The 27,367-nt window shown below is 51.5% G+C and overlaps 1 protein-coding gene across 3 annotated transcripts in view; it reads right to left on the bottom strand.

Annotated features, from left to right (window-relative positions):
• SLC6A1 (solute carrier family 6 member 1) overlaps positions 1-27,367 on the bottom strand; it is a 41,297-nt gene that overhangs the window by 10,148 nt on the left and 3,782 nt on the right. For 2 of the 3 annotated variants that reach the window (XM_047780855.1, XM_047780872.1), the window contains exons 2-8: positions 9,014-9,075; positions 7,606-7,935; positions 7,090-7,221; positions 6,463-6,563; positions 5,609-5,718; positions 3,903-4,035; positions 167-301 (exon numbers count right to left, since the gene is read on the bottom strand). In XM_047780855.1, the coding sequence (XP_047636811.1) occupies positions 167-301; positions 3,903-4,035; positions 5,609-5,718; positions 6,463-6,563; positions 7,090-7,221; positions 7,606-7,843 (849 nt within the window). In that variant the 5' untranslated portion in view covers positions 7,844-7,935; positions 9,014-9,075. The remainder of the gene's footprint in view (positions 1-166; positions 302-3,902; positions 4,036-5,608; positions 5,719-6,462; positions 6,564-7,089; positions 7,222-7,605; positions 7,936-9,013; positions 9,076-27,367) is intronic. The other variant, XM_047780865.1, reaches the window with a different exon arrangement.

Genomic DNA, 27,367 nt, shown 5'->3' with positions numbered 1-27,367 from the left:
CCCCAGGGCCTTTTACACATGCAAACCAGTTCTACAAGAAGCAGCCCCAGTTTACCTAAGGTCAGAGAGGTGTGGTAACATCCTAGAGAGGGTAAACAGTGGCTCAAGGCTCAGGTGTGCTCTTATCCCAGCAGGGCCCCAGGACCAGGAAGGGAGGGGCGCTCACCTCAGAGTCTGACAGCTTGCGGAAGTTGGGTGTGATGTAGAAGAGGATGCCTTCCTTGGCACCAGGCAGCGTCACCCCACGGAAGAACAGGATGATCAGCATGATGTAGGGATATGTGGCTGAGAAGTAGACCACCTGAGAGGAAAGAGGGTGATGGGTCACGCTCACGCTTTCCCCTTCCCCACTTCACCTACATTCATACCTGTGGTGTCTCTGGCCTTGGTTCCAGTTCTTCTTCCTCCAGGAAGCCTTCCTGGCTTCCTAACCCACTCTGCTTGGCCATTCTTCTGAAGGCCCTCCTTGGTATCTGAACCAACCAGCTCAGCACTTTTTTTTTTTTTTTGTCTTTCTGTCTTTTCTAGGGCTGCATACAGGGCATGTGGAGGTTCCCAGGCTAGGGGTTGAATCCGAGCTGTAGCCACCGGCCTACGCCAGAGCCACAGCAATGCAGGATGAGAGCCGTGTCTGCAACCTACACCACAGTGCACGGCAATGCTGGATCCTCAACCCACTGAGCGAGGCCAGGGATCGAACCCGCAACCTCATGGTCCCCAGTAGGATTTGTTAACTACTGAACCATGATGGGAACTCCCTCAGCACCCATTTTTGCCTTCCCCTGCTCCCCCTATTTTTAAATTTCTCTTTAAATTGTTCACGTAATACATGGGATAACAAGAAAATTTTTAAATTACACATGATCACACACAATTAAAATTCCTTGCAACAGCCCAGAGAACATAAGTTACAAGAGGGACAGGGCTTGTCTTGTTCACGTCTTTGTTTTCCCAGGGCCTAGCACAGTCCATGGTATACAGCAGACATTCATTCAGTGCCTGACAAACACATAAGTCCATGGATGTTAGTATTTTAATGTCTTCTTTTGAGACTTTTCTTTGCAAATACGATCACATTTTCTTCAAATGAGGTTCAAATCATACACTTACCTTTTCATTTAATGTGTTTAAGGTTCAAAAAAACACACAGTAATACAGCTTTGTTTCTTGTTTTGCTTATTGAATGCCATTTTATTGACACATAACATTGTGATTTTTAATTATAGAAACAGTCCCTCAGGAGGTCTCACCACCCTTTTTATTTATTTATTCATTTATTTTTATTTTTACTTTTTTTTTGGGCTGCCCATGGTATACGGAGTTCTTGGGCCAGGGATCAGATGCAAGCTGCAGTTGTGACCTACACTGAAATTGTGGCAACTCGGGATCCTTAATCCGTAACCACTGTGTCCAGCTGGGGATTGAACCTGCATTCCAGTGCTCCAGAGATGCCACCGAACCCGTGCACCACAGCCAGAACTCCTCACCACCCTTTTTTTCTTTTCAGGGCCAGATGAGCAGCATATGGAAGTTCCCAGGCTAGGGGTCAAATCAGAGCTACAGCTTCTGGCCTACACCACAGCCATAGCAACGCCAGATCCAAGCCGTCTGCAACCTACACCACAGCTGGGTCAGGGATCAAATCCACATCCTCATGGATACTACTAGTCAGGTTCATTTCCACTGAGCCACAATGGGAATTCTCTCACCACCCTTTAAAAATTTCCCTACTGTTTTCCATTTAGGTTACTTCCAATTTTATGCGAGTCTCAGTAACACTACACTAAGAATCCTGTAGATAAAACTTTGTCTGCAAGATCACTATACTATCCTGGAGAAAAATTCTTAGAAGTGGAATTACTGAGTAAAAAAAGGGAATGAACTTTTCAACGGTTATTTGATCCACACTGCCTAATTACCTTCCAGAAAAAGAACTTGATCCAACATTTCCTGCAAAGGGGCCAGCACTGAGGATAATCACCTTACAAGTTATTTTTAAGTTGATTATCAAAAGACTAATGTCACTGTCTGAAGTGGCATTTCTTTGCTCACTAGAAGGAAAGGGCAATTTTCAATGACCCTACTTCCTGGTCAGCATGAATTGCTCTCCAGGTTGGTCTCATCTCCCTGACTTGACTCTGAGACATCTCCTTAGGAGAGGCAACCATGATCCAGCAGAAAACCCACTGTACTTGGAATTAGGAAAAAGGAATTTAAAACCATCCGTGTTACCTACATTGGGTCAGTTTTCTTGGTACAATCAACCTTGCGGCTCAGAAACGCTGGGTACGTGAGGACATACAACATGCTTAATACATGTTGTCAGGGTTTTGCTCTTCAATGTGTCTTCAGCATGGAGCTAGGTATATAGTAGGTGCTCAGTAAATGCTTACTGATAGATTGGTCAACTCATGCAAAAGATGCAGTGAGAGGGGCCTGACTCAAGAAGCAGTCAGTCTCCTACTATAGCAGGAACCTTAGGTACCATCCACAAATGATTATAAGAGACGTCATGTGCTGAGTGCCAAGTGTGTGCAAGGCATATGCTCCACACTCTGTATAGATCGATTGGCCCCCACTGTCTTGCAACCACCCTGTAAGGTATATTATTGTGACCATTTAATAGATGAGGAGACTGAGGCTCAGAGGAGTGCAGTGACTTGCCCAAGGGCACACAGCTAGAACCAGGGGACTGAGATTCAAACCCAGCTGTCTCTTCCAAAGCCCTTCTTGGGCCTGGCATTTTTCTAATTCCTGAAGTTGGACTGGGAGACACTGTGCCCCCCTCTGCTCACCTAGCCTGGGGACAAAGCAAGGATGTTTTGATGGTGGTCTTAGGTCTGAGAACCCAATGGGTCCAAAGGTCCCATCTGCCTGCAATGGGGCAGCTTTTTGTCAGCTGTGTCCATGCCCAAGTGTGGCATTCATTACAGTTCTGTTTTGCTCATTTCAGCTTCTTGGGTAGTCCGACCTCCCTGGACTGATTCAGTTCTAGTCCTTTCTTTCCACGACTTATGCTAAGACTTCAGAAAACACCTTTGCCCTCTGAGTTTCCTTCAGGCCCAGGCTGGCGAGAGCCTCGGCCGTCTTCTGCCCCTGGACTCCTGGGATGGGGTCTGAAGATGGAAAGAGGTTGGGGGGTGGTGAGGCCAGTCCCCACCCTCACCCCTGATTTGACTGGCAGTTTGATCTCCATTTTTTCCTGGGCTGGATATCCCACCTTGGCATGGCTCTGCCCTTGCTGATAATAAAAACAAAAACAAAACTCCACTTGCTAGCTGCTGAGTTCTTCAAAAAATCACCAGCCCATTTGATTAACACAACAAGCAAATGGATAAGCAGTTATTGGCCCTGTTTTACAGAAGAGGAAACTGAATTTCAGAGAGGCAAAGTGACTTGCCCCAGGTCACACAGCCATGTAAGCAGCCAAGATGGGCTCTGGACTCAGAACTATTTGAACACAGGGCCTGACTATTTAACGATCAGTCAATCCATCTCTGTTGTCCCCCAAAGGCCAGGATGTGCCGTGCTCCAGCTCACCCACACCTAGAACAAAGCTGGGAACAGAACAAATCTCAGGGATGGTTTGTTCAATGGTCCAGGAGCAACACTTGCCCTCTGTGCTGCGATGGCTCTGTCAGGCCAAGGGGAATCTCAAGGGGACTCACCGTGAGCCTGGCACTGTGCTAAGGGCCTGGACTTGCATTATTTCCTTTAATCCTTACAACTGCCCAGAAGGCAGGTCATTTTATTATTCCCATTTTACAGGAAAGGAAATTGAGGCACAGAGAGATGAAGGGACCTGCTTTACTCAAGGCTGGATGGGGTTCCTGGGAGGTAGAGTCCTTGGCCAGGACAGAGATCCCTCTGTAGACCCATCCCCCATGGTGCACACCCCTTACCTTTCCAGTCCAGCCAACACCCTTCCAGATACAGAAATACACAAGGATCCAGGCGATGGCCAGGGTGATGGCCAGAGGCCAGCGGATCTGACCCGGCTTATCCAGCCCGTCTGTCATCTGATGCATGTTGCGCCTGGTGGAACATTGGGAGTGGGGAAGAAAGTCACATGGGCCTGGTAGGGGCTGGAGTGACCTGGGGGTTCCCAGGGCGTGGCCATGGGTGAGATCCTCCACTGTCACGGTGCTGACAGCTATGGAAGCTGGGCTCCAGGAGATGGGCAGAAACCATAGACCCATTACACTCACTGGGAGAACGAACGTACTGTTTGCTCAAGGGACCTGCCAGCACCTTAGTTCAGCCACAGTGACCTCTTACCTGAATGTCCTCAGGGGCCTCCCAACAGGACCCCACCTTCACTTTTGCTCTGTCCCCACTGCAGCCCCAGGCATTCTTCTACCGTCTGATCATGTCACTGTGCTGCTTAAAATCCTGCAGTGAATGCTTGCTGTTGTCCTCAGAACAAAGCCCAACTGCCCCAGGACAGCCCTGCAAGGGCTTAAGCTCTCATCAGAAGGGGCTACTTTCCTCCCCTCGCCCAAGCCTCGCCTCCCTCCTGCCAATACCTGTCATCTTCCCTATGGTGCTGTTCAGCTTTAGAAGCCCCTGCTTTCCTAGGCTGCTCCAGGCGCCTCATGGGAGCCCCCACAGCCTCCCATGCATCCTTTCTCTTAGCACTGGTCTGTTGTCACTAACCAGCCTGGCACACAGTAGGTGCTCAGGAAATGTTTATGAAAGAAATGACTGAATGAACAACATGCATGTGTGTGACAGAACTCTATGTGACATGCTGGAAAGCAGAGCCAGCAGGAACAGAACCTGATTTTCATCTGGAAGGAGACAGCCTAGATGAGGAGCATCCAGCACCAAGAGACAACGTGTTCTGACACCTCCTAGAACAGCTCCTCCTGGCAGCTTGTCCAAGGTGCAGTGGACCCCTCCCACCTGCTCCCAGACCCTACGGAGCCACCCAGCACAGGTGCTCCCTCCATGCCCAAGAGATCTGGGCCCTAGGACCTCATTTTGGAAAATCAATGCCCCCAACACATGCCTTCTATGATGTGCCCCCCCGAGGGTATAATCAGCATGGCCTTCACTACGGACAGTACGTGTGCGTGTGTCTTTATCCTGAGTGATTCTGGGTTTCAAAGTAGACTGCAGTAGTTTTCAGGATGAAATGGGATTTTGTTGGCCTCTCCTGGCGATTCTTCTGGGCCAATGCAGGTCATGCCCTCTGCCGGGCCCTCCAGATCCACCCACCCCGCTCTGATCCCCAGAGGCTGACTGCAACGGCTGCATCACTGGGCCCCTTGCCCTCAGCTTCTAGGTAGGTTTGAGCAAAGGCAGGAGCCTGGAGAGCAGGAGGAGAGAGGCTGAGGAAGGCGTCCCATCTGCTGGAGGTGGCTCTGTCTGCAGGTGGTGTCTCTATCAAAGGCCACAGTCCATGTCTAGCGGCCCCTTCCACAGCCCAGCTCTCTCTGGGGGAGGACAGGGCTTCAACTTCCCTGCAGCTTCCTTAGCCCTGCCCACATTTGCACAAATAGTGCAAATAGCCCTTCACCTATCTCTTTACCACCCTCCTGTGGGTGTCTCAGTGCGTCCTGGCTCTGGGTTACACCACTGCCCCTGTGGACGGCCCCACACTCACTCCCAGAACTCCACCACGGCGCTGGTCATGTTGGTGGTGTTGACGATGCTGTAGTTGGAGAAGCAGCGGTCTGTATTCCAGGGGTTGTCACACTGTTTCCATGGCAGCGTCTACAAAGACACAGTGGCACAGACAGATCCCTTAAGCCCCCAGGGACTGGCAGCAGTGGTCCCAGCCCATCCCGCACATCCTCACTGTCCCCAAGCCTCCTCACAGCCATTACCTCACCTCCCCTTCCCAACAGCTCCTGGGTGCAGGTCATATTGTGACCCCCATTTTAGAGATCAGAGAGGGGCAGCAACTTGCCCAAGATCACACAGCTCCCAAATGTCAGACTGAATCTGAACTTCAACTTTTCTGCTCTGAAAACCAGCTCTCCAAGCTATACCATAAGGTATCCTCTGTCCATCCTGGGGTCACCTCCCTGCTTATGTGACCTCGTGAAGGAAACCTTGCCCACCTGAGCCTGTGCGCACTTACATGCTTCTTCCTCACTGTGTACAGTTCTAAGCACTTTACACATATTTACTCCTTAATCCTCACAGGAAGCCTATGGGGGGGTTTATTTTTACCCCCATTTTATAAATGAGAGTACTGTGGTTCAGAGGTGTTAAGTCTCTTTCCTGAAGCTGCACAGCTGATATACTGGGGTCAGGATTTGAACCCAGACTGTCTCAGTCCACATGAAATGGGATAACGATGCTAGGACTTGTGGGGAGACAAGGACTGCTGAGGACAAGATGCCCTGTCCCCACTCGGAGGACCAGCCCTGTCGGCAGAATGCTGGCTCTAGCAGGCAGAGGGCAGGGTCTGCATCTGCCTCCTTTGGAGGGGAGGTCCCAGGGGCCACTCACTGTGGTGAAGGAGTTGTACAGGTAGTAGATGGCCCAGGAGATGATGACGATGTAGTAGATGTTCAGCCAGAACGAGAGCACAGCGGCGGCGAGGCCCACACCTGGGGGCAGACCCGCCACCGTGACCTTCACTTAATATAGTCATAATAATGACCATTCCAGTTGCTGTCATTTTCCACATTAACAATCTCCCTGGACCTTGGAGAGAGGCGGGGACTGGGCTAAGGTCACACACATCTGGCAGTGAGGGAGCCAGGACTTGCACTGGGGACCCAGCACAGGCTGGTCGCATGGGGGGGGCCGGGGTCTTGGCTTATAGGCCAGGATGATCCCCCAGGTGTCCATCTGAGTGTCTGTCAGGTGCTGAATGAGGAAGTAAAGAAAGTGGCACCCAGGCCTACTAGGGAAATGAACTCACAGGGCAGGGCCGGCCAACGTGCCCGGGGCCTCTAGATGGGGTCTTTCTCTCCCCCTCTGTGGCTTGAGGCTCTGACAGCATTGCCATTGGTCACCTGGCCCCTTGCAAGGCTCCACCCTGCTCAGACCCAACAGCTCCCTCTGTGTCCAGGGGCTGGAGGTGTGGGCAGGGGCAGGACCATGACCCACAGCCCCACTTCGCACGCTTACCCTTAAACATGGGAGCCAGCTTCCACACCCCCAGGCCCCCGATGGATGTGTACTGGCCCAGGGAGCACTCCAGCAGGAAGAGCGGGACACCCGCAAAGATGAGCGTCAGGAAGTAGGGGATCAGGAAGGCCCCTGCAGGGTCAAGAAGAGAGAGGCTCGTGGTCCCAGGGCTTTGAGAAATCGGTCAGGGGAGCATCATAGGGTGTGTGCTGGGGCTCCTGCCACGATTTCCTTATACCCTGTCTCACAAGCAGCGCCCACAGCCAAAGAGAGGCCTGAGGACACCCCTGGCTCAAAACACAACTAGGCAAAATAAAGAGGTAAGCTTTTTGATATCATTGGCAGGACTATCAACCTCTGGGAATTCTTCGGATAAGATAAGAAACAGGAATTGGGGACTGACACTCCTTTAGGGGAATCTTTAGGGGACCCATTTCCCCAAGGTCACCCTAGAAAATGCCTAAGCAGGACCCTCTCCACGGGGTCCAGCCCCAGCCCAAGGCTGCCAGCACCTACCACCACCGTTCTTCCCGCAGAGATAAGGGAATCTCCAGACGTTGCCCAGACCAATGGCATAGCCCACGCAGGACATGAGGAAGTCGAAGCGGCCCTTCCATGTGTCCCGGTCCGGAAGGTCCGCTGCCTTCTTCTGCACCTTGACCACCAGGGTTTTGGGCTTGTCATTGGCCACAGGGACCTCGCTGACCTCCGTGGAGATTTGCCCATCGGCCACCTTGCTGCCATTGGTTGCCATGTCTCGGAGTCTGGATGCAGGGGTCCTGGCAGATGGACGCGTGATGTCAGCTCCAGTCCACGTGGACAGCAGCTTTGCGGCTCAAGGTCACCCTAGAAGAAGAGGGAGCTCGGGTGACAGGCAACGGGGGTATCAAGATCCTAGAGCCGCCCCCACAAAACCCACAAACTAGGGGCCAAAGAGAGCTCTCCCCCAAGCCCTCTTTGTCCTCCAGCCTCTGCTCCCAGAGGAAGGAAAGCACCTTTTGTCTCCAAGGTCAACAAGTGAGGATGTGGTCTAGGTGTCTCTGGGGCCAGTGTTGATGCTGGTCGTCTGTGTCATGTACCCTCAATTATGTGTCCTTGTCTGAGAGTAGCCCAAGGTGACCAATCTTCCAAACAGGAATATTAACTGCACCTCCTCTTTGCCTCCCAGGATGCAACTGGGAGATTGTTTGTTCCCTGAGGCCGTAACAGCCAAAGCAGGGGAAGCAATACAGGATCTTACTGTGGGGCTGAACAGGGAGGTGTCCTAGCTGCACTTGGTGGGTGAAGACGGTTTGTGGGCACAGACTCTGATTGTGATCCAAGTCCTCTTTGCCACTATGGAGTTGTGTGACTTTGAGTAAACTTCTTAACCTCTATGGGCCTCACTCTCCCTTCTTTTATTTAATTTTTTTTTATTATCGCTGATTTACAATGTTCTGTCAATTTCTGCTGTATAGAAAAGTGACCCGGTCATACACACACTTTTTCTCATATTATCCTCCATCGTGTTCTATCACAAGAGATTGGATATAGCGCCCAGCTTCCAATCTATACTTATGACAGATCCCAGCAAAAGGGGATTCTTAGGCCTAGAGCCCAGCCCAGCTCTCAGGCGAGGATAACCTGACACTTGGTCTCCCACAAATGCTGTGTTTACACTCTGCCCTTCTTAGGTCTTGAGGCAGTGTGAGATAGAGGACAGCGCATGACATTAGATCAGACCAGTCCTGGGTTCAAATCCCCAGGCTGCCTAACCCTAAGCACTATTCCTGATTGCTCTAGCCTCGGGTTCCCTACCTATAAAATGGGGATAATCCTATCCAGCTGGTAGAATTAATGGCCAAAATGAACTTTAACAGCGGAAAGGGTGCATTGCACCCAATGGGTTCAGAAAGGGAATCCCAGAAATGGTTGCGGATGTTACCTGATGGTTTTCTGTGCTGGGTCAGCTCCACAGCAGCTCCCCCTGCAACCCCAGGTGAGAGCCTGCAAAGCAGAGGAGAAGAGGGATGGTGACCTCGCCGTCAGGGATGAAGGCAGCCCTGGCAGAGAGCAGCAGGGGTGCAGGAAGCCTGCCAACATCTATACCATGGACGTGGACGGAGCCACCCCAATGAGGGTGACTGCAACAAGCATATGCAGCCAGGGGGCGCTGGGAACATGCAGGAGTGGGGACAGTGGCGGGGATGGGCCTGAGCATGCTCGCGTCATGGGAAAGACGTTCCATAATTTTATCAGAAGGCAAATCGAAATCAACAGAGGGGGCTGCAGCAGTCCAGCCATGGGAGAGAGGACTATGTTCTGTGAGTGAGGAAAGCAGGTTTTAAAAGTCTATTTAGGAGTTCCTATCGTGACTCAGCAGTAACAAACAGGACTAGTATCCATGAGGACACGGGTTTGATCCCTGGCCCTGCTCAGGGGGTTAAGGATCTGGTGTTGCCGTGAGCTTCGGTGTAGGTCGAAGACACGGCTTGGATCCCATGTTGCTGTGGCTGTGGTCTATGGCAAGTGTAGCTCTGATTCAACTCCTAGCCTGGAAACTTCCATATGCCGTGAGTATGGCCCTGAAAAGAAAAAAACAAAAAACAAAAAAACCCCACAAAAATAGTCTATTTAGGAGTTCCCGTCGTGGCGCAGTGGTTAACGAATCCAACTAGGAACCATGAGGTTGCGGGTTCGATCCCTGCCCTTGCTCAGTGGGTTAACGATCGGGCGTTGCCGTGAGCTGTGGTGTAGGTCGCAGACGCGGCTCGGATCCTGCGTTGCTGTGGCTCTGGCGTAGGCCGGTGGCTACAGCTCCGATTGGACCCCTAGCCTGGGAACCTCCATATGCCGAGGGAGCGGCCCAAGAAATAGCAACAACAACAACAACAACAACAACAAAAAGGACAAAAAAAAAGACAAAAAAAAATAGTCTATTTAGTGTGACCCTATTATTGACCACCCCATCCCCCATCAAAAGTTCATTTAAAAAAACAAAACACTAAACACCATAAGGATATACATTTTGTTCACAGTGAATACTTTCTAAGTGAGTTTTGTTTTCTTCTCCATGCTTTTCTGGATTTCTGTAATGTTCCACATTAAAATAAAATAAAATAAAATAAATAAAATAAATAAAATAAAATACCAGAATAAACTTATGGAACCCTTAGAGCAAAAGGAACATGTGAGTGCTGGTTGGAGCTCTCAGGAGTAGGGGCTGAGTCAAAGCAGCGTGCAGTGTGGGCCCTGGCCCTTGCCCCATCGGCCTCCTCCCCTCAGCTCTGCCCCCTCCCCGGGGAGAGGGGGGCACCCTGTTTGCTGTGCACCTGTGCCCCCTACCCCCACCCCTCACATGCAGTCCCCGTTACCAAACACCACTGTCTCTTCCTAGAGTTCAAGGAGAACCAGATCACCTTCGGACAATCCAAGCTTTACCGCCAACCCTGCTTCTTGTTCTCAAGGATGACCCATAGGCTGGTCTTGGGTGCCTGCCTAGATCCTGGCCTGAGAAGGTCAACAGCAGAGGGTACTCTAGACTCAGGCAGGGTGACTGCCTCCTAAATCAGGAACTTCAGGAGGCAGCCAATTGTGCGACCCACCAGCTAGTCTATGGATACGCAGGGGACAGAGCAGCCTCAGGAAAGCCTGGAGAGGCTAAAGTAGACCCCCTTTTTGGGGGAAGGCTCAACCATTAACTGTCAAGACAATGATGCCCTTAACCTTGTCTCCATGGTTTATCCTTGTGAGTACCAGCCTCCATATCTGCTCAAAGGATCCAACTGCTTTGCACCAGGGCTGTTCACCTGACCCCTGCCAGTCACTTAAGGCTCCTTCCCTGGGAATTTGGTGTGGGGCTGAGAAAGAAGGCCGTCTCTCCAGCAACTTAGGAACTCTGAGAAAGCCATCCTTGGCCCACATTGCACTCAGAGGAACAGAGAGTTGGTCGGCTGAGGGGGAAGGAGATCAGAGATCAAAAGAATCTGCCAGGCATTCTACTTTGCGGTTCGAGGCTTTCTTACTCTGGCTACATCCCCGCTCTTGGAGTTTACAAAGCCTCACCATGGTCATCAAATAAATTCCCAGTTCTTGCTTCCATTGGCTCAGGGGTTCCTGCTACAGTCCTGAATCTCTGCTCACACACCCATGTCCTGTGGAAACAGCAACTTCTGGCCTCCACGTTGGGTTTCCTTGTTGATTATCAAGGAGACTCAAGCAACCCAAACTCTGAAATCGAGAGTGAGGCGGGGGGTGCAGCTCTGGCTCAGCCCCCAGCAGGCAGACTAGATGGCAGGGTGTACTGCATAGGGCAGAACTAAGGATTTCCCTTGAGGGAGCCATTCACGGCTGAGGGGGAAAGAAAGCTCTGGTTCTCCAGGAGTTTATTCCATGACCTTCTCCGTGCGTATCCTGAAGACCACCTCATGCCAAACCCAGAGAGATCCAAGATGGCAGCTGATCCAAAGATCTCATCACGAGGAAAACACAGGTGTGGTTTCCAGAACTTGCAAATGTATTTGGATTCACCAATGTCTGTAAATTCCCTCTTGGGAGGCTCCACAAGCAGAGCTTTCCTTTCAGAGACATGCAATGTATAAGGATCAAGGATGCAAAGCCAGGAATTAATATCACTGATGCTTCTTTGAATGTCCAGACTGAGAAGGTCTGTCTTACAAGGACCACCCTGGGGCTAAATCAGACAGACCTTGGCTCCCTCTGACCTTTACTCACTCTGGGTTGAGTGACATCATGTCTTTGATGCTCATCTGCATAATTGGAGGATAATAACACCTCCCTCCTTGGGCTGTGATGAAGGTTAAATGAGATCATGCCCGTAAAGCATGGGAAAGACAGCCAGGCTCCCAGAGAGGGTGTAGGGAGCACTGGTCGCTATCACCAAGGTGATTGCTGCCATCTGTGTGCAGTTAGGGGCTCTTCACCTGGTTTTTCAGCGTCCCAGAAGGCCACAGGGATGATGATGACATAACAATTTTAACAGTAATAAGAAGAGCAGCTAACATTTACTGAGGGCTTATTATTCAGGCCCTGGAGCATCTTCCAGCACTTTCAGAAGCCAGATAGAAATCAACCTTTTCGTCGCCCTGGGGAATACCAGCTAATAAAAATGTCAAGCCCTCTGATCTCTGTACACCAACTCCAAGTGGTCTGGCTGATCACCCTCGGTCAGTCAGAAGCTGCAAATGGTACCTCTGTATGTTTGGTTAATAAGAAAAAGTAATATTCTACAGTAAAAAAAATCTGGTAAGGAAAAACAATCCAAAACTTCTCAGCGATGGGAGGAAAACAATAAAGGAACTCCTGTTAGTGAAAGAGCTTGGGACCCCGTGTTAACCCAGAGTGGTTCCAGGAAGCTGCCTCGCTCATGCGCTGCACTTGGGGGAAGAGCTGCTTGGGAATTTTAATTCCTGACCCAGATGGTTAACCAGTGGCTTCCGTCACATTTATAACAGCATGCAGAGAGCACAGACGTGTGCACTTTCCCGGGAAGGGGACCCGCTGTCTTTCTAGAAATTTAATGAGCTCAGATGCAGAAGCAGCCTTTTCACTGCTTCATCCTTCCAGAGACAGGCTCTGGCGCTTTGTGGTCGGAGGATGGCTCTGCGGGTCTGCGGTTGGGAGTCTCCTCCTCTCTCTCCTCCTCCTTTCCCTGCTGGCAGAGCTGGTGGAAGGAGGCCTCATCCCCTCAAGATTTGGGGCATTTTCCAAGGCCTTCCAGGGTCTTCCAACTCTTCCTCATCAAGGGGTAACATTCTGCAGATCAAGAATCCGGCCACACATTCCTCCAGGTCCTTAACGTGCCACCATTAACTGAATTCCGCCAGAGCAGCATTCAAAAGAGTATAGTTAATGTGAGGCCACAGCGACAAGTCCTCTGTACTCCCTCACCTACTCCTTCATGCCTTCATTCAACAGGCATTCACTGCACACGTGCTAAGAGCTGAATGGGCAATAGGACAATTGTTTCAAGCATTTTGCATTCCGAACTACGCACTGGTTACTGGAGTCTGAATCCATGAACGAACAGGTGCCAGCAGAAAGATTCTGTTCTGTAACTATTTTCCAAGAGCCTAATGTGTGCATGGAGCTGGGCTGGACACTTAGGTGGCAAGGATGAAGACGGCCAGGTCCTTGACCTTGACAAGGTCACAGCCTTTAAAGAGAAATCGCTCTGCTATAGCTAGTCATTACACTTTGTGGTAAGTGCTGCAAGAGGGAATGAACTAGATACTGTAGGCCTAGAAGGCGTGACTTAATTCAGCCAGAGAAGGTATCCCAGAGGAAGGGACATTGGAGCTGGGTTTTGAAGGTTGTATAGGTGTTCCTTAGGCTCAGAAAGAGGGAAAGGGCATCCCAAGTAGAGGGAAACTCATGAACAAAAGTAGGGAGGTTCGAAGGTCAGTTTGCGAAGGGCCTTAAAAGCCAGGTTAAGGAACTCAGGGACAACTACAGGGATGGGACAGGGGTAACATGACCAGATTCATATTATAGAAGAAGACTCACTCAGGGAGGCTCTGGGAAGGATGGAGTTAAAGAGATTCGAGACAGGAAGGTGCTAAATGTATTCTCATGACACCCCGTCTTTCCTTGATGTGCATTCTGCGACCAAGTCCTAAAACCACAGATAAAAATGAGGCCAAACCAAGCAGAAAGAATTCATCTGTCCATCCCTGAATGAGGAAATGCTTCATGAGGAAAAGAAAACATGTGGAGTTTGGAAGCTCCAGATCAGGAGTGGCAAAAATGGGTCAAAAGTGGCCCTTGGGCTTGTTTCATTTGGCCTGAACAAAAATATTTTTCAGTTTGAATTAGGAGCCAGAAATGTGATTCTCAGGGATACAGCATTTCAAACAGAGGGAAGAGCAAGTGCAAAGGCCCTGAGGCAGGAGTCAGTGTGGAGGCCAGGGTGGCTGGAGTCCAGGGCGGGAGAGGACAAATCAAGTCAGAAGCAGGCAAGGGTCAGATCATGCAAGATCTCAGAGACCATGGCCAGGAGTTCAGATTTTACTGTAAAGGGGCAAGAGAAAGTGGAGGGTTTACGTTGCAGAGGTGGTCTGACTGACATTCGTGTCTCATTCTGGCTGCAAAGGAGCAAGGGTGGAAGCAAGGGGCTCCTTAAGAGCCAGGTGTCCAGGAGAGAGAGGGACGATGGTGACGTGAATGGGGGCAGTGAGGGTGAGGAGTGGATCTGTTTTGGAGGTGGGGCCCAGCAGGCCTTGCTGGCCCATTGGCTGTCAGCAGCCCAGCCCTGGGCCAGATGGCAGGCTGGGGGGAGGGGAGCCTGTAGCAGCTGCCTTGGACAATCCCCCTCTGTCCCCCTGCATCAGAGGGATGGGCGGCTGCGTGGGGTGGAAACCCAGGCAGAGGCAGAAGGGCCAAGGCCAAGTCGCAGGCTGCTATTGTCCAGGGCCAGGGCTGGGCCGGAACCCACTGGGTGTGAAGGGGGCCCCACGAAGAGCCAGAGGTGGGGAGGGGCAGCAGGGGCCCCGGGAGTGGGGCTCCCTCCCTCCCATGACGCTGTGCGCACTCCTGCTTTGTTTTGCTCCCGTTCTGTAATTACAGAAATTACAGAGGCTCGCTTCAGACTGCAATCACTCTACTCGCTTTTATTTCTTTTGGAAACTCTGCGGTTGAAGAAAAAAAAATTAATATTGGGTTTGGCAGCATGCCAAGGGGAAACAGAATGCAGTTTATTCTCTGCTTTAGGGAGAAATGCTGGGCTCAGTCAATTGGGCAAGGCTTTAGGGAGCATCTGTTGTGCACCCAGACCCACGCCAGCTCCTATCAAGGGAGGAGCCAGCATTCATTGAGCACCTACTGTGTGCCAGGCATTTCCCAGGTGCTATGGCATCCAGGCCTCATCCCATCTCTAAAAGCCAAGTGCTAGTTCACTTATCTGACAGATGAGGAAACTGAAGCTTGCCAGCCTTGGGTATTGGAAAGGAATCTCAAATGGCTCAGTGATTCAAGGGCTTGCTACTCCAAGTCTGGTTCTCCGACGGTGGTATCAGCATCACCTGGCAGCTTGTTAGAAATGCAGAGTCCCGGGTCCATCTCCAGACCCAAGGAATCAAAAGCTGCCTTTTAACAAGGTCCCAGGGATTAGGTACACACGGCAGCTTCAGAGGCAGTAGGTTCTGGGTGCCCCTGATTATTACACGGAGCTTGATTCAAATCCCTGTGTGACCAGTGGCTAGATATTTAGCTTGCTTGAGTCTCAGTTTCCTTATCTGAAAAAGTGGACCTCTGTAGTTAATAGGATTGTTGTAAACTCTGAAGTGAGATAATGCAGGGAATGAGGCCCAGAAAGCAGAGGGCCTGGCATACAGGAAGTGCTTGATAAATAGCAGTTTAGACGGCCATTCAAAGAGGTGAATGGCTAAGGAAGTGCTTTGTAATCAAAAAAACACCCCACAAATGTGAGGACCAATTAATAGCTGACGATCCAGTTGCAGAAGGTTAGAGGGAGCTGGAAAGCGCAGGTGGAGGGAAGATGCTGTGGGCAGCCCCTACACACTCGGCCCTGGAGGTCAGGGAAGGCCCCCTGGGGAAGGGGCAGCTGCAGGGGGCCTCCAAGGCCTCAGGATCCAGGTCTCAGAGGCCTGAGCCCAGTCTGGGGGCAAGGAGTCAATCTTTGCCAGGGTGCAAGCTGCAGGCAAAGGATGGCCACAAGTCCAGGTGGTAGGCCCGCATCCTTGGACCCTCAGCCAGTGGCACTTCAGGTCAGGACCTGGGCAGCCTCCTTCCTGCTCTAGACTTGCTTCATGCCACACTATCTACACCTGGCCTACATGGGCAGTCTGTAGATGAAGAAAAAAGGCCCAGAGAGGGCTGGAGGCTGGTCCAATGCCACACAGCACATGAGTGGTATGATCCTTACCCACACCACCCCAACTCACAGCCCACTGCACACTCTTACTTAAGAAATGAAGGAAGGCAGCGCCACATCTTGGTGCAAACCCCTCAGACACATCCACAAAGCTTAGGGGCCATCTGCAATAGCAAGTATTGAATGCCTATTCTTTACAACATCCCAGTGTGACTTTCAAGTAAGTTTTGTTTTTTCTCCAAGTGTGTGTTTCCTCATCAGGAAATGGGGCCAAAGGTAATAAGCACTTTACATAGTAGGAGGACTAGATTTAGATTTTCTAGTCCTGGGCCTGGTCCAGCAAACGCTAAACACATTGAAGCTTAAGTGATTATTAGTCCCATTTTGCAGATGATGGTACTGAGGCTCAGAGAGGTCAAATAACCTGCCCAAGGTCACACAGGACTTAAACCAGGCCCTGTGCTCACCCAGCAGGTGCCTCCCACACATTGGCCTGTGTGAAATTCTCTGAAGCCTTTGGATGTGGCCTATGATCTTCTGAGCCTGCCTGCTGGGTTCTGGGGAGGAAAAGTGGTGATGGCGTGGAGAGGGGTTTGCCTGGCCTCACAGCCCATGACAGACAAGGAAACTGAGGTGTACGCCCTTCCCCTCTGCCTGCAGCCTCAGAGAGCCTGGCCTTTGGGTTTCAAGGGTGCCTCCGAAGCCACAACACGCATCAAGGTTAGAGGACGCCCCATGCCCACTAGAGAAAAAAAAAAAAGGTTTATAACTGCTGGAGGCTTCCTGGACCCATGCAAAGGTGAAATAAGTCATGTGGCTCTTTCCTCTGTGGTTGCACAGGGAGAAGCTCCCAACTCTTCATTAACAAACAAGGAGAGAGAGAGAGGGAGGGAGGGAGGGAGGGAGAGAGAGAGAGAGAGGAGTGTGGGAAGAGAGTGGGCTGGGCGCTCACTTACACGCTAGGGCCTGTTTTAAATGCTTTCAAATGAGCCCCTCTTGCCCCTCCCCCACATTTTACTGCTGGGTGAACCAAGGCAGAGTGAGAGGAAGGGGCTTCCCGAAGGTCTCCAAGCTAGGAGCCAGCAGGCTAGGACTGGGACCCAGGCAGCTGGGCTGCTGTGTCCACACCCTCAACCACTCTACTCTGCAGTCGTCAGTGGGCTGCCGGGGCCCCACCTCTGGGGTGTGGGGGCATGGCAATTCCCTCCAGGGCAACCCCCAAGGACAAGGCCTGCTCTTCTCTATTTTTTCCCCCCTTTGGCCACCCTGCGGCATATGGCGTTCCCAGGCCATAGATCAGATCTGAACTGCAGTGGTGACCTAAGCTGCAGCTGTGGCAATGGCGGATCTCCAAACCACCGTGGGGGGCTGGGGATCAAACCTGTGTCCCAGTGCTCCCAAGATGCCGCCGATCCCGTTGTGCCATAGAGGGAGCTCCAAGGCCTGCTCTTCTTTATAAGAAACCAAGAGAGGCTGCTGACATGACAAGCTCTGAGGTCTGGCTCCACAAAAGGCTAACTTGTCCCCGTGGTCACACTAGGCAAACCCCACAGGCGTCCTGGGAGCCAAGAGGTCACACAGGATCCTAGCTGAGCAGCTCTCACCAGGCCCCTGGGGGGCTGGGGCTCCAATGAAATTTCCCTGGGGGTGGTGATCCCCTCTGGGGGTCCCCAGCACTCCTCCACCTGCAGTCATAGCCTGTGCTTGGACCAGGGCCTTTCTAGGGGCCAGCAGAGGAGGAAGCGCTATTAGTTTGAAGCTCTGGAGCCCGCACACCCTTTCTGGAATCCTCACTCCACACATCACAGGCTGTGCGACCTTTGCCAGTCCCTTCCCCTCTCTGTGCTTCAGTTTCCTCCATGTGCAAGGAGAGGAGTCAGACTCTGGCCACTAGCACCTCCTGACTCCTCTCCTCACTCTCAGCCTGCCTGTCTTGCTCACAGAATCGGTGGTTTGCTAATATCTGTTCTGGCCCCTAAATGTCTGCAGTGCCTGACTGCACACCTTGCTCTGTCAAGGCAATTTTCAACCCAATCCAGCCTGTATTGACTGTGCACCTCAGGGAGCCAGGGCCCACACTGGGTGACAGGGATCAAGATGCCAGTTGGAGTCCGAGCAGTGCTGCCACAGGGCACTGGAGACAGCTGGTGATGGGCCAGGGGTAACCAACATCCACGCGGTAAGTTCCGACACACCCCAGGGATGGGCCCTGTTCAGGGGGCCTGGGTTCAGGCAAGAAACTGGGAGACGGTGGCATCTGGGCTGGTGGACAGGGGACAGAAGTGGGGGTATTCTTCATGTAATCACGGGTAGAGAAGCAGGACTAGAATCCCAGCCACAAGCCTAACTGCTTCTGACCCATGCTGGGCAGAGAAGACACGGGAAAAGCAGAACACATCTGGAGACAGTAAAGAGGCTGGCTTGGTTGGCGAGAATCTGGGGTGATTTGCAAAGCATGTCTGGGAAGGTGGCAGTAGCAGTAAGGGGCTCTGAGGGCAGGAAAAGAGGGTGCACTGTATCCTGTCATAACAACGGATCAGGCCAAATGCTTAATCAGGGCTTACTCTATTCAGTGCACTTCAGGGATGGTGGTATTTATCTCTCACAGACATGGATTCTGAGGCTCAAAGGAGAGCACGTGCCCAGGGTCCCAGATCCAGGAGGTGGCTGCTGAACTCCCAAGTGTCTGCTTCTAACTGCCCCTCCCTCCCCCCTGGTGGGCACTGGAGGGGGGAACCTGGAGCCTTTGAAGGTGGGGAGGTTTGCTGTGATGGTGATTTGGGGGTTGGGGCAAGGGGATAGAAGTCCGGTGCCTGAGCTGGGACCACGTGGGGGTGATGGGGAGGCCTAGTCACTCTACACAGATTGGCTTCTACCCCGTCGGCAACTGATTCTTCTGTCCTGTCTCCCCAGTTCCACTGTCGCCTCTGTACCAATGGGACCTGGGTCTTCGACTTGCTCAGCTTCCCCCACAGGAGCTCACACGGTGCCAGACACACACCAGCTCTTCCATCCCTGTGGCAGGGGACTTACAAGTTCTTGAGAAAGGTCTGCTTTGGATAAGGTGGACCCGTCTCCAAAGCAGTGGTGCGCTGGTAAGGGGTTAACAGAGAGCTCTGGAAAGCAAGCAGCCGGCCCCATTTGGGGCATCCACTGCTTTCTGTGGTATCCATGTTCATACGACAGCCAGGTACGGGGTGCTATGAGGTCACCAGATGGGGAAGAGATGAGCCTCCTTGGCTCTTGATTGCTTCCCTGTAAGGGAAGCCTGGGACGTGGAAGATGAGGGGGAAGAGGGGAGAGGGAGACAGGAGGGGAGCAGCAGGGTGATGGGGAGAAGGGGCCAGGAGGCAGAAGGGAGGAAGGAGAAAAAGGCTGGCAGGCAGGGGACATGGGTGTGCTGATTTCGTGTGTGCTGCAGAGGATCTGCTCTGTGATCTCGGGAACCTGCCTGAGACCCCGAAGAGGGATGGAGCCTGTGTCTTAGACACCTGTGGTTGGCAGAACCCAAGGTCACAAGAAGTTGAGGAGCTGTGCCTGGAGCCCAGGCTGCAGCCCCCACACCCACCCCTGCTGGCCTCCTCCAGCCGCTTTAAGTGGATGTGCCCTGGGCCAGCCCATAGGTCTTGGCCCTCCAGGGCAGGCTGCAGGCACCCTGAAAGCCAAGGGTCCATCCTTTGGGCCCTCGCAGCCCTGTTCCAGCTTCCATCCCTCTCCCTCCCTCCCTCTGCCGATGTGGGGAATTCTGCAGATTTGACTTCAGGGGCTGCCTGGGGCAAGGCCCCGCTCCACTGGCCAGAAAGGATGAAGTCAGATCAGGAAATAAGAGGGGCATGATGCCCACCCGGCACTCTTTTATATCATTCTCTGCCTTTTAAGACAAACTTGTAGGAAAACCCCGAGGTTAAATAACCGTTCTCTCCTGTTCAAGATGTGCAGCATGAAGGACTCTGAAGGGCAGCAGGATTAAGGCCTTTTAAGAACTCAGATTTGGGAAAAAGAAAAACAGTACGCTGCAGGGACTGGCTGAACTAAATGGTGATCCATAACAAGGCGCACGCAGACGCACAGCCAAATTGGAGAGCTGACTGTGTGCCACAGAATGGTACTTGGGTGATGGTGGCCCTGGGTGGTTCCATGGTTCCTTACCAAGTGTCCACACCTGGGACTCCATTTCCTCCTCTTGACAACTCTGTAGGCTTTGTCAACCCCATTCTGGCTGGTCACATGCACACCAAAGCCCCAAACACAGACTGGACTAGGATCACAAAAAGTCACAATGAGAACCAGTGGGAGATCTCAAACTAGTGCCCCGCGGGCCAAAGGGGTCCCACACATGTATTTGGTTGTGTGCTTTGGGGAGGGAGAGTGGGTGTGTGTTTTCCAGTTTACTGCCAGTCCTACTGTGAGCATCACCTTGTTCCTGACCTCTCTACTCATCGTTTTGACCTGCCTGACCAACCATGGCCTATGAGTTGGCAACCTTAACATAGAGGGCATAGTCTAGCCACTCTAGAGAGCTCTTTCTCAGAGTGATAGAGGATAGGTTACCGTTGCCCCTTTCCTAGGAAATACGCAAACCTCCTGGAGGTGGGGGTGTTTAAACAAGGATGATCAGTATTAGGAGTTTATATTTGGGATACAATAAATCCTATTGTTCTTTTAGTACAGCTCAGTTGGCTTTTTTTTTTTAAATGTTGAGAGACACTGCTTAAGAATATTTTGCAAGAATGAGGAGGGTGTGTATTTTCAAAGTCGATGCAGGGTCAGATTCTTTGGTCTTGGATATTTCCTACGAGAGAAAACCAATTGCATTTTTTAAAAGACTCAAACAAATGCTTACTTAAGCCAATGCATCTGTTCCTGATTCATTCACTAAGCTTTCTAAAGGAATTTTTATAGTAGGAATCCCCCTTTCTTTGTCAAGGGAACAAATCCCATGCACCAAGAATAACTTCTCCATTTGGGAAAAGGGGATTTTTAGTTGAGTAAAACATTCTTGAGTTCCATGAACATGAAGAAACTCACTTGGATGTCAGCTGTGTTCAGAGGTTTATTTGTCATGAGCCAGGACAGAACAGGGCAAGAAAACCTGGCTTTGAGTCCCAGTGTGGATGTTGTGTGACTGCAGAACCTAAGTCTGAAGTGACGATGGCTATGGTTATGGCCACCGTGAGGATGACATGGGATTCTACGGAATGTGGTTAATACAGAGCCTAGTACCAAGTATCACCTGGCAGAAATGATAATAAATCACCTGTGTGGGGCAATTTTTTTTTTAAGAGCTATATGGGGAAAAAAAAGGTCTGGGCAGAATGCCACAGTTACCTTAACCCACAGGCAGTCGATAAAGGAGAACTGTGGAGCCGCCAGCAGATGCCAATCACATCAAATCCTCAGGGCAAACATCTTTGAACACGGTTCCTCGGGTGGACATTGGTACCTAGCCCTGCAATTAGCACATCTGTTCAAATCCCATTAAATGTCAACTGTCTTCACGTGCCCATGGAATGAATCTCCCTACACTCTGCTGCTTGCATAGGATGAAGGGGTCAGAGTTGGGGGTCCTGGGCTCACTGACGAACCCTCCCTTTCCGGGAATCTGGGGACAGGGTGCCACTCTGGGGGTGGATCTGGTTTGTGGTAACAAACAAAATGGTGACTTGTCTCTAATCAGGACCCCAGCTCTCACCATTGCTTTGGAAACAGCCAAGTGCCTAAGTCCAGCACCTTCTTTCTGCATCCAGAACGGAGTGGGGTTGTCTGCCAGCTCGCCTCATATCTTTGCCAGCATGCAAATGATGTACTTTGGGGTTTCTCGGGGTGTTAACCCCATGCTCCCCAACCCCCAAGTAGGGAAATGAATATATTGCACCAGCAGTTCGGGACAGAGAAATGCAGAGTGGAGGTGACAGGACCTAGGGCTCAGGGCCCTGGGTCATCATGTCAGTGGGCCCAGAGCAAACACGACTTCCCCCAGTGTGGTCCGTGCATAGGCTTTCTGGGACAGTCCATTTACAGTGAGGTGCACCAGTCATGCTTTCCAAAGACAAAGTACATATGCATATTTTGGGGGATGGGGGCTGCTGGTTTGTTTTGCTGATAGTCAGTAGCCTGGAATGAAGATCCCTGTTATTTATGGCTCTTGTACTCATGTTAACCGGCTTCACTCTTCCAATACCACACATGACAAGCTGATACACAGCTGGGAGCTGACTCTTTTCTGAGCCTCTTCTCCTGGGTTAATAACAGCGATGGCAGATGCCCAGCAGTAGGCCTTGATGCTCTACCCATCTTACCTTATTTGGTCTCCTAACAATCATAGGAAGTAGGTCTGCTATTACCCACTTTGCAGATGAGGACTGTGAAGCTCAGAGAGGTGAAATGACTTGCCCAGAGTCACACAGCTAAGAAGCAGGAGGGTGGACTTCAACTTTGGACTTTGTGTTTCTCACCCCTCTTGGGCTGGAAAGGTTGCTCCTGGCCCATCAGAAGCTCCATGTTTGAGATGCTCCTCAATAGTCTCTAGAGAGGTCTAGGTACCCTGAGCACACCACGTGCCCAGCTCATCAACTGCCCTCCTCCTCGCCCTGCCCCCTCCCAGGCCCTCTGTAGCCTAGACCTTCTGTAGCTGCTGGGGGTCTGAATCCCAACCCTGTCTTCTGGCCAGGTGTGTGACCTAAGTGAAGCCATGTCACCCCTCCACACATCACTCTGCACCTCCACTGAGTAAAGGAAATCATCCCTTTCTGCGAGGTTGTAGCAAGGATGCTTCCAGGCAAAGCGACCTTCTCAGCAGCTGCCCCCACCCAGAACCTTTTTCTTGGGGAGGCTCAAGCCCTAGACACAAGCCCCCAACTCTCTCGCTTGCTAGACTGCTCTAGCAGCTCCCGAATCAGCATTCAACACACATCACTCTGCCTTGTGCAACGCCATTATCTCCCGAGGACACAAGATCCGTTGTCATGGCAACCAGAGTCCTTCCACCAACTCTATTTAATAATTTCTCAACAGTGAAGCTGGGCTGGCTTGGGTTAGGGGTTAGGAAAGAGCACTTGGTTAGGGGTTAGTAGCTCTGGGTCCTAGCACCTGCAGGCTAGGACTCCTCCTCTCTAGGCTTCAGTTTAGCCACCTGTAACAGAGGAGCCTTAAATGGGTGGGTTTTGTGATGTTCTCTGGCCTAGGAAATCCTAAGAAATGGCTTTTGAGGTTCAAGAAGCAGGGGGAAAGGGACCAGAGCTACTGGAGAAGGTTGAAGGTTTGAGTGACACTTTTAATCCACAAGAATAACCGGAAGTTGCCTTTGGTGACACTGCCCTCTCCTGCTGAACTGCCTCCCAAATGTTATTTTTCTGACCATGCAATCTCTGCAACCTGATTGGTTTAGGGCTAGGGATGGTTCAGAGACAGAGTTTTGCCTGCAGCCATCACACCTCACTGTGCCCAATTTGCATATATGCAAACTGAGGCTCTGGGAGGGCAATGGGTTATCCATGGTCACCAGCAAGTGGCAAGTCCAGCTATCCAGAAATGCCAGGCTGGTGCTGCCTAGGGAAGTGAGCCAGTCCTCCTACCTGTCCCTCTGCTCCTTTCAGCCCACAGCTAGTCTTGCTCTGGCTCCATCCGTGTGGCCTCTGGCTCTCACTTAAGGAGTCATGGAGACAATCAAAAGCAAGAGGTAAGTCCTTGCTATGTGTCCCCAATTATGCTGGGCATCTGAGACACCTGAAGACACAGTATTCCTGCTCTTAGGGAACTTAACGGCTTTGACCGTGAGCAGCTATTTGGAGGACACAACCAGTATCTGGTTTATCTCCATCATGCATAGTAGGGCTCAAAGTTTTATCTGGTCCAGTTGTTTGCCCACATCTGCCTCTCACCCCACCCCCAGAAGTCTCATAGAAAATTTCCCAGAGCGTGAATTTCCCAAAGTGGTGCAGCGGAAACGAATCTGACTAGGAACCATGAGGTTGAGAGTTTGATCCCTGGCCTCGCTGAGTGGGTTAAGGATCCAGCATTGCCATGAGCTGTGGTGTAGGCCACAGATGCAGCTCGGATCTGATGTTGCTGTGGCTCTGGCGCAGGCTGGCAGCTGTAGCTTCGATTAGACCCCTAGCCTGAGAACCTCCATATGTGGTGGGTGCAGCCCTAAAAAGCAGAAAAAAAAAAAAAAAGGAAAATCTCCCAGAGTGGCCACCAATGCCCCACTCCAGGAGACTCTGCAGACCCTGTGCTGAAGAGGGGGCCAGAGTGAACAAGGCTTTGTGACTCCTGGCTGGCTCCGAGGTTGGGGAGGGGGCAGTTCTGCCTTGGCGCGGGCTGATGGCACCACTTTTAGGCAGAGCCATTGCCAGCCTAGTGGTGCTATGTAACTCCTCTGGGGCTGGCGTTTTCATTTAATACCCTCGGCATAATTAACAGTGCTGCATCTGCTCTGTCATTAGTGGCATTCACTGCCATTTGGAGAAAGGGCTCTTAGTTTCCCAGTCATTAGTCTTGGGGAGGCTATTATGGGGAAATGGAGGAGGAAGTGGGGCGTGCAGCCTCCCTTTCCCCCCTTGGAGAGCTGGCGCCGGGCAAAGAGAGCAGCCCATCGACCTGTCTAGTCCAAAGCCCTTGGCTTTATGGACTGAGAAAGCGACACCCAGATTAGAGAAGGACCCAGTGCACAGGCAGCCTGCATGGGACATGTCTCTCTCACCACTTTCTGGGGTCTGCAAGCCCCGGCTCTGGGTCTCCCAGTGTGTGTCAGTCAGCAGGGCAACCTTGGGCAACCAAGTGAGCACCCTGGGCTTGGTTTCCTACAGAGGATCCCAGGACACGGCAAGTGCTGGGCTCAGTGCCCACGTTGCAGTCAGAGCTCAAAACTGGGGCTTGTAGGGACCTAATGATTTGGTGTCACCGTGCTGAACCAACCTGTTAATAATGTACACACAATACATGAGTGCATTTAAATTCCATCTTTTCATCTCTTCAGCCAGATGACTTCTTCCTCATCCCTAAGCCACTTTTTTTTTTTTTTTTTATAATCATAGGTGGGTCCTTGACCTCAAGCTCTGGCAACAGCCACAAAGAGTGCTAGGAGTCTCAGTTGGCTGCAAGGGTTGGACGCAGGATGGGGAGCATACAGCGCCTGGGAAGCGATGGCCTCTGACTGTGTCATTTTTGTTTTGTGTTGTTTATCCTCTCTCTCACTGAGTCAAAGCTCCAAGCCCCCTACTACAATCTCTTCTCTGGGTGGCGTGGGAAAGCACAGGGGGCTGGTACCTTCAAGACCTGGCTTTGAACTCTGATATGTAATCCCTCCCTGGACCTCGGGGTCCTCCTCTGGCCAATGGGGACAACACATCCATCCCCTAGCATCCTTCTTACCAGCCTCTGACAGCCCACAACTGGTTCCCCTAGAGGTGCTCCCTTCCTGGTGGTCAGGGCTGGGCTGGCCACTCAGCCAGGGGACATGTCAAACCCTCAGGTGCCCTTACCTCACCCAGAACTCGTGAGAGTCCACACTCTTCAGCATGGGCAGCAGCCCAAGGGCAGAAGGGAAGGGGGTCATGGCCAGAGTCAGTGATTTCATCCCACGCCCCACCCCTTCCCTTCCCTCCTGGCTGGGCACGACTCAGAACCACAAAGCCACTCCTCCAGCAGGTCCCAAATGCTGAGGCTCATATACAGACACTTCCACATGCTTTTCCTCATTACCAAGGCCCTTAGATCCTTTGAGATGGTCTCTTGGGGTCCCTGGTGTTTATTTTCATCCAAATCCACCTAGATAAGCACAATTGTACACGTGCTCATGCATCTGAGTGCAATCATCCTTCTTTTCCCATCCTGCATCAATGAGCATACCCCAGATCCCAAATGCTGAACATGACGGAGGAGACATTTGCCACTGTCTGGAGCTCAGATGAAGCTAGAAGACGATCTGGGGCCCTTTCCTCAAAATCTCACACCGTCCAACAGTCCTGATCCCCGTGCTATGTTCTACCTCCTACAGATGGGGGCTCCTCTGGGTTCCTTCTAAGGGGCTACCTGGTGAATTTGGATTTAGACTAAGTGGTGGCCACCCTTAGCTGGAAAACCTGAGGTCAGGGATGAGGGTGTTCAGGGCTTGCTGGGCCTGTTTTCTCATCCAAAAGACAGAGATGATAATATTAATTTCACTTGGAGATCCTAGGGCACTTGCAAACATCAATGGAAATCACGTTGTGAAATTCTACTTACGTGTCAAGTGTGTTTGTATTCACGTGTGTGCAAAGAGGTCTCATCTGAGTCAAGGTCGTTCTGATTTGGGTTTTTTGAGAAAAGGAGCCCTAGAAAATCCCTTTTTGTTTGACAGAGGACTCTTCTCCAGGCTATCAGAGACCATATTTTCTTCCCCTGTAATACTTCATACAGGAGCAAAAGGAAAAACAGCCACAAGAGCCCCCCCCCCCCCTTTTCAAACTTAGAAGTGCTGTTCTGATGACTGGGAGAACCGTTATCAGTATTCAGTTCCAGAAAACTGCAATACTGATACCAAATGTCATTTCTCACCTCCTTGTGGCTGCTGCCTTCTCCCTGCACAGAACTTCCTTACCAAACAATAAAGCCATGAAAGCAACCTGCTGTCGGTGTCTTTCAGGGCATCTTTGACCTTGAATGTCCCTCTGGCCAGAACTCAGTTATCTCCAGAACTGGCATATAACACTGATCTTGCAGACATAGTGCAGCTGACAGGTAGGCAGAGCTGCAGGTCACTGAAGCAGCCACTAACTCCTGCGTCCTCCAGCCTGGCTTGTGAGCCAGGATCCCATCCAGTCCCAGAAGCTAGGGGCCCCTTCTGCAGCCAGGAGGGCCCCTGGCCCCCTAATGTGGCCCGTTCCACCTCCTGCACACCCCCAGCTTATAGCGTGCCACAGCCAATCACTCTGCAAGACCTGGTCTCCTTGTAATTTCCAATTTGTGAGAAATGTAAAAATAGAAGGCCGTTCGCTGCAGGCAGCTCGCATCAAATCAGATGCCACTTTCATGTCATGTCAGATCATGGTAAACAGGACTGATGACTTCCTCGGCTGCTCTCTATGGCTTTCAGAGCAGCAAGAAGGTGGTGACAAAAGGGGGGCCACCCTAGAGTTAGGGAAAGGTGGCTGGGTGCACAACATCAACACCAGCTTGAAATGAAGCCAGAACATAGGTCACAAATATCCCATACCAGGAGCACCTGAGTGCGAATTTCAGTTCTGCAACCTCACAGCTAAAGATCTTGCATACAAGTTCATCTCTCTGTGCCTCAGCCTCCCTAGTCACCAAATAGCAGCTATTGGGCCACAGGCCTCCTGAGCTGTGGCAAAGCTCAATTGATGGAACGAACCGGGAAATGCTTTTTAACTGCACAGCTCCTTAAATGGGGCACTGCGGTTCTTGCCAAGCCAGCAAGGCCAGGGCCTTTTCCGTGCCAGGAGTGTC

This window comes from Phacochoerus africanus, chromosome 1 (assembly GCF_016906955.1).
Source record: "Phacochoerus africanus isolate WHEZ1 chromosome 1, ROS_Pafr_v1, whole genome shotgun sequence".
Taxonomy (NCBI): domain Eukaryota; kingdom Metazoa; phylum Chordata; class Mammalia; order Artiodactyla; family Suidae; genus Phacochoerus; species Phacochoerus africanus.
Note: the sequence above shows the minus strand (reverse complement) of the source record. Positions and strands in the feature narration are given on the sequence as shown.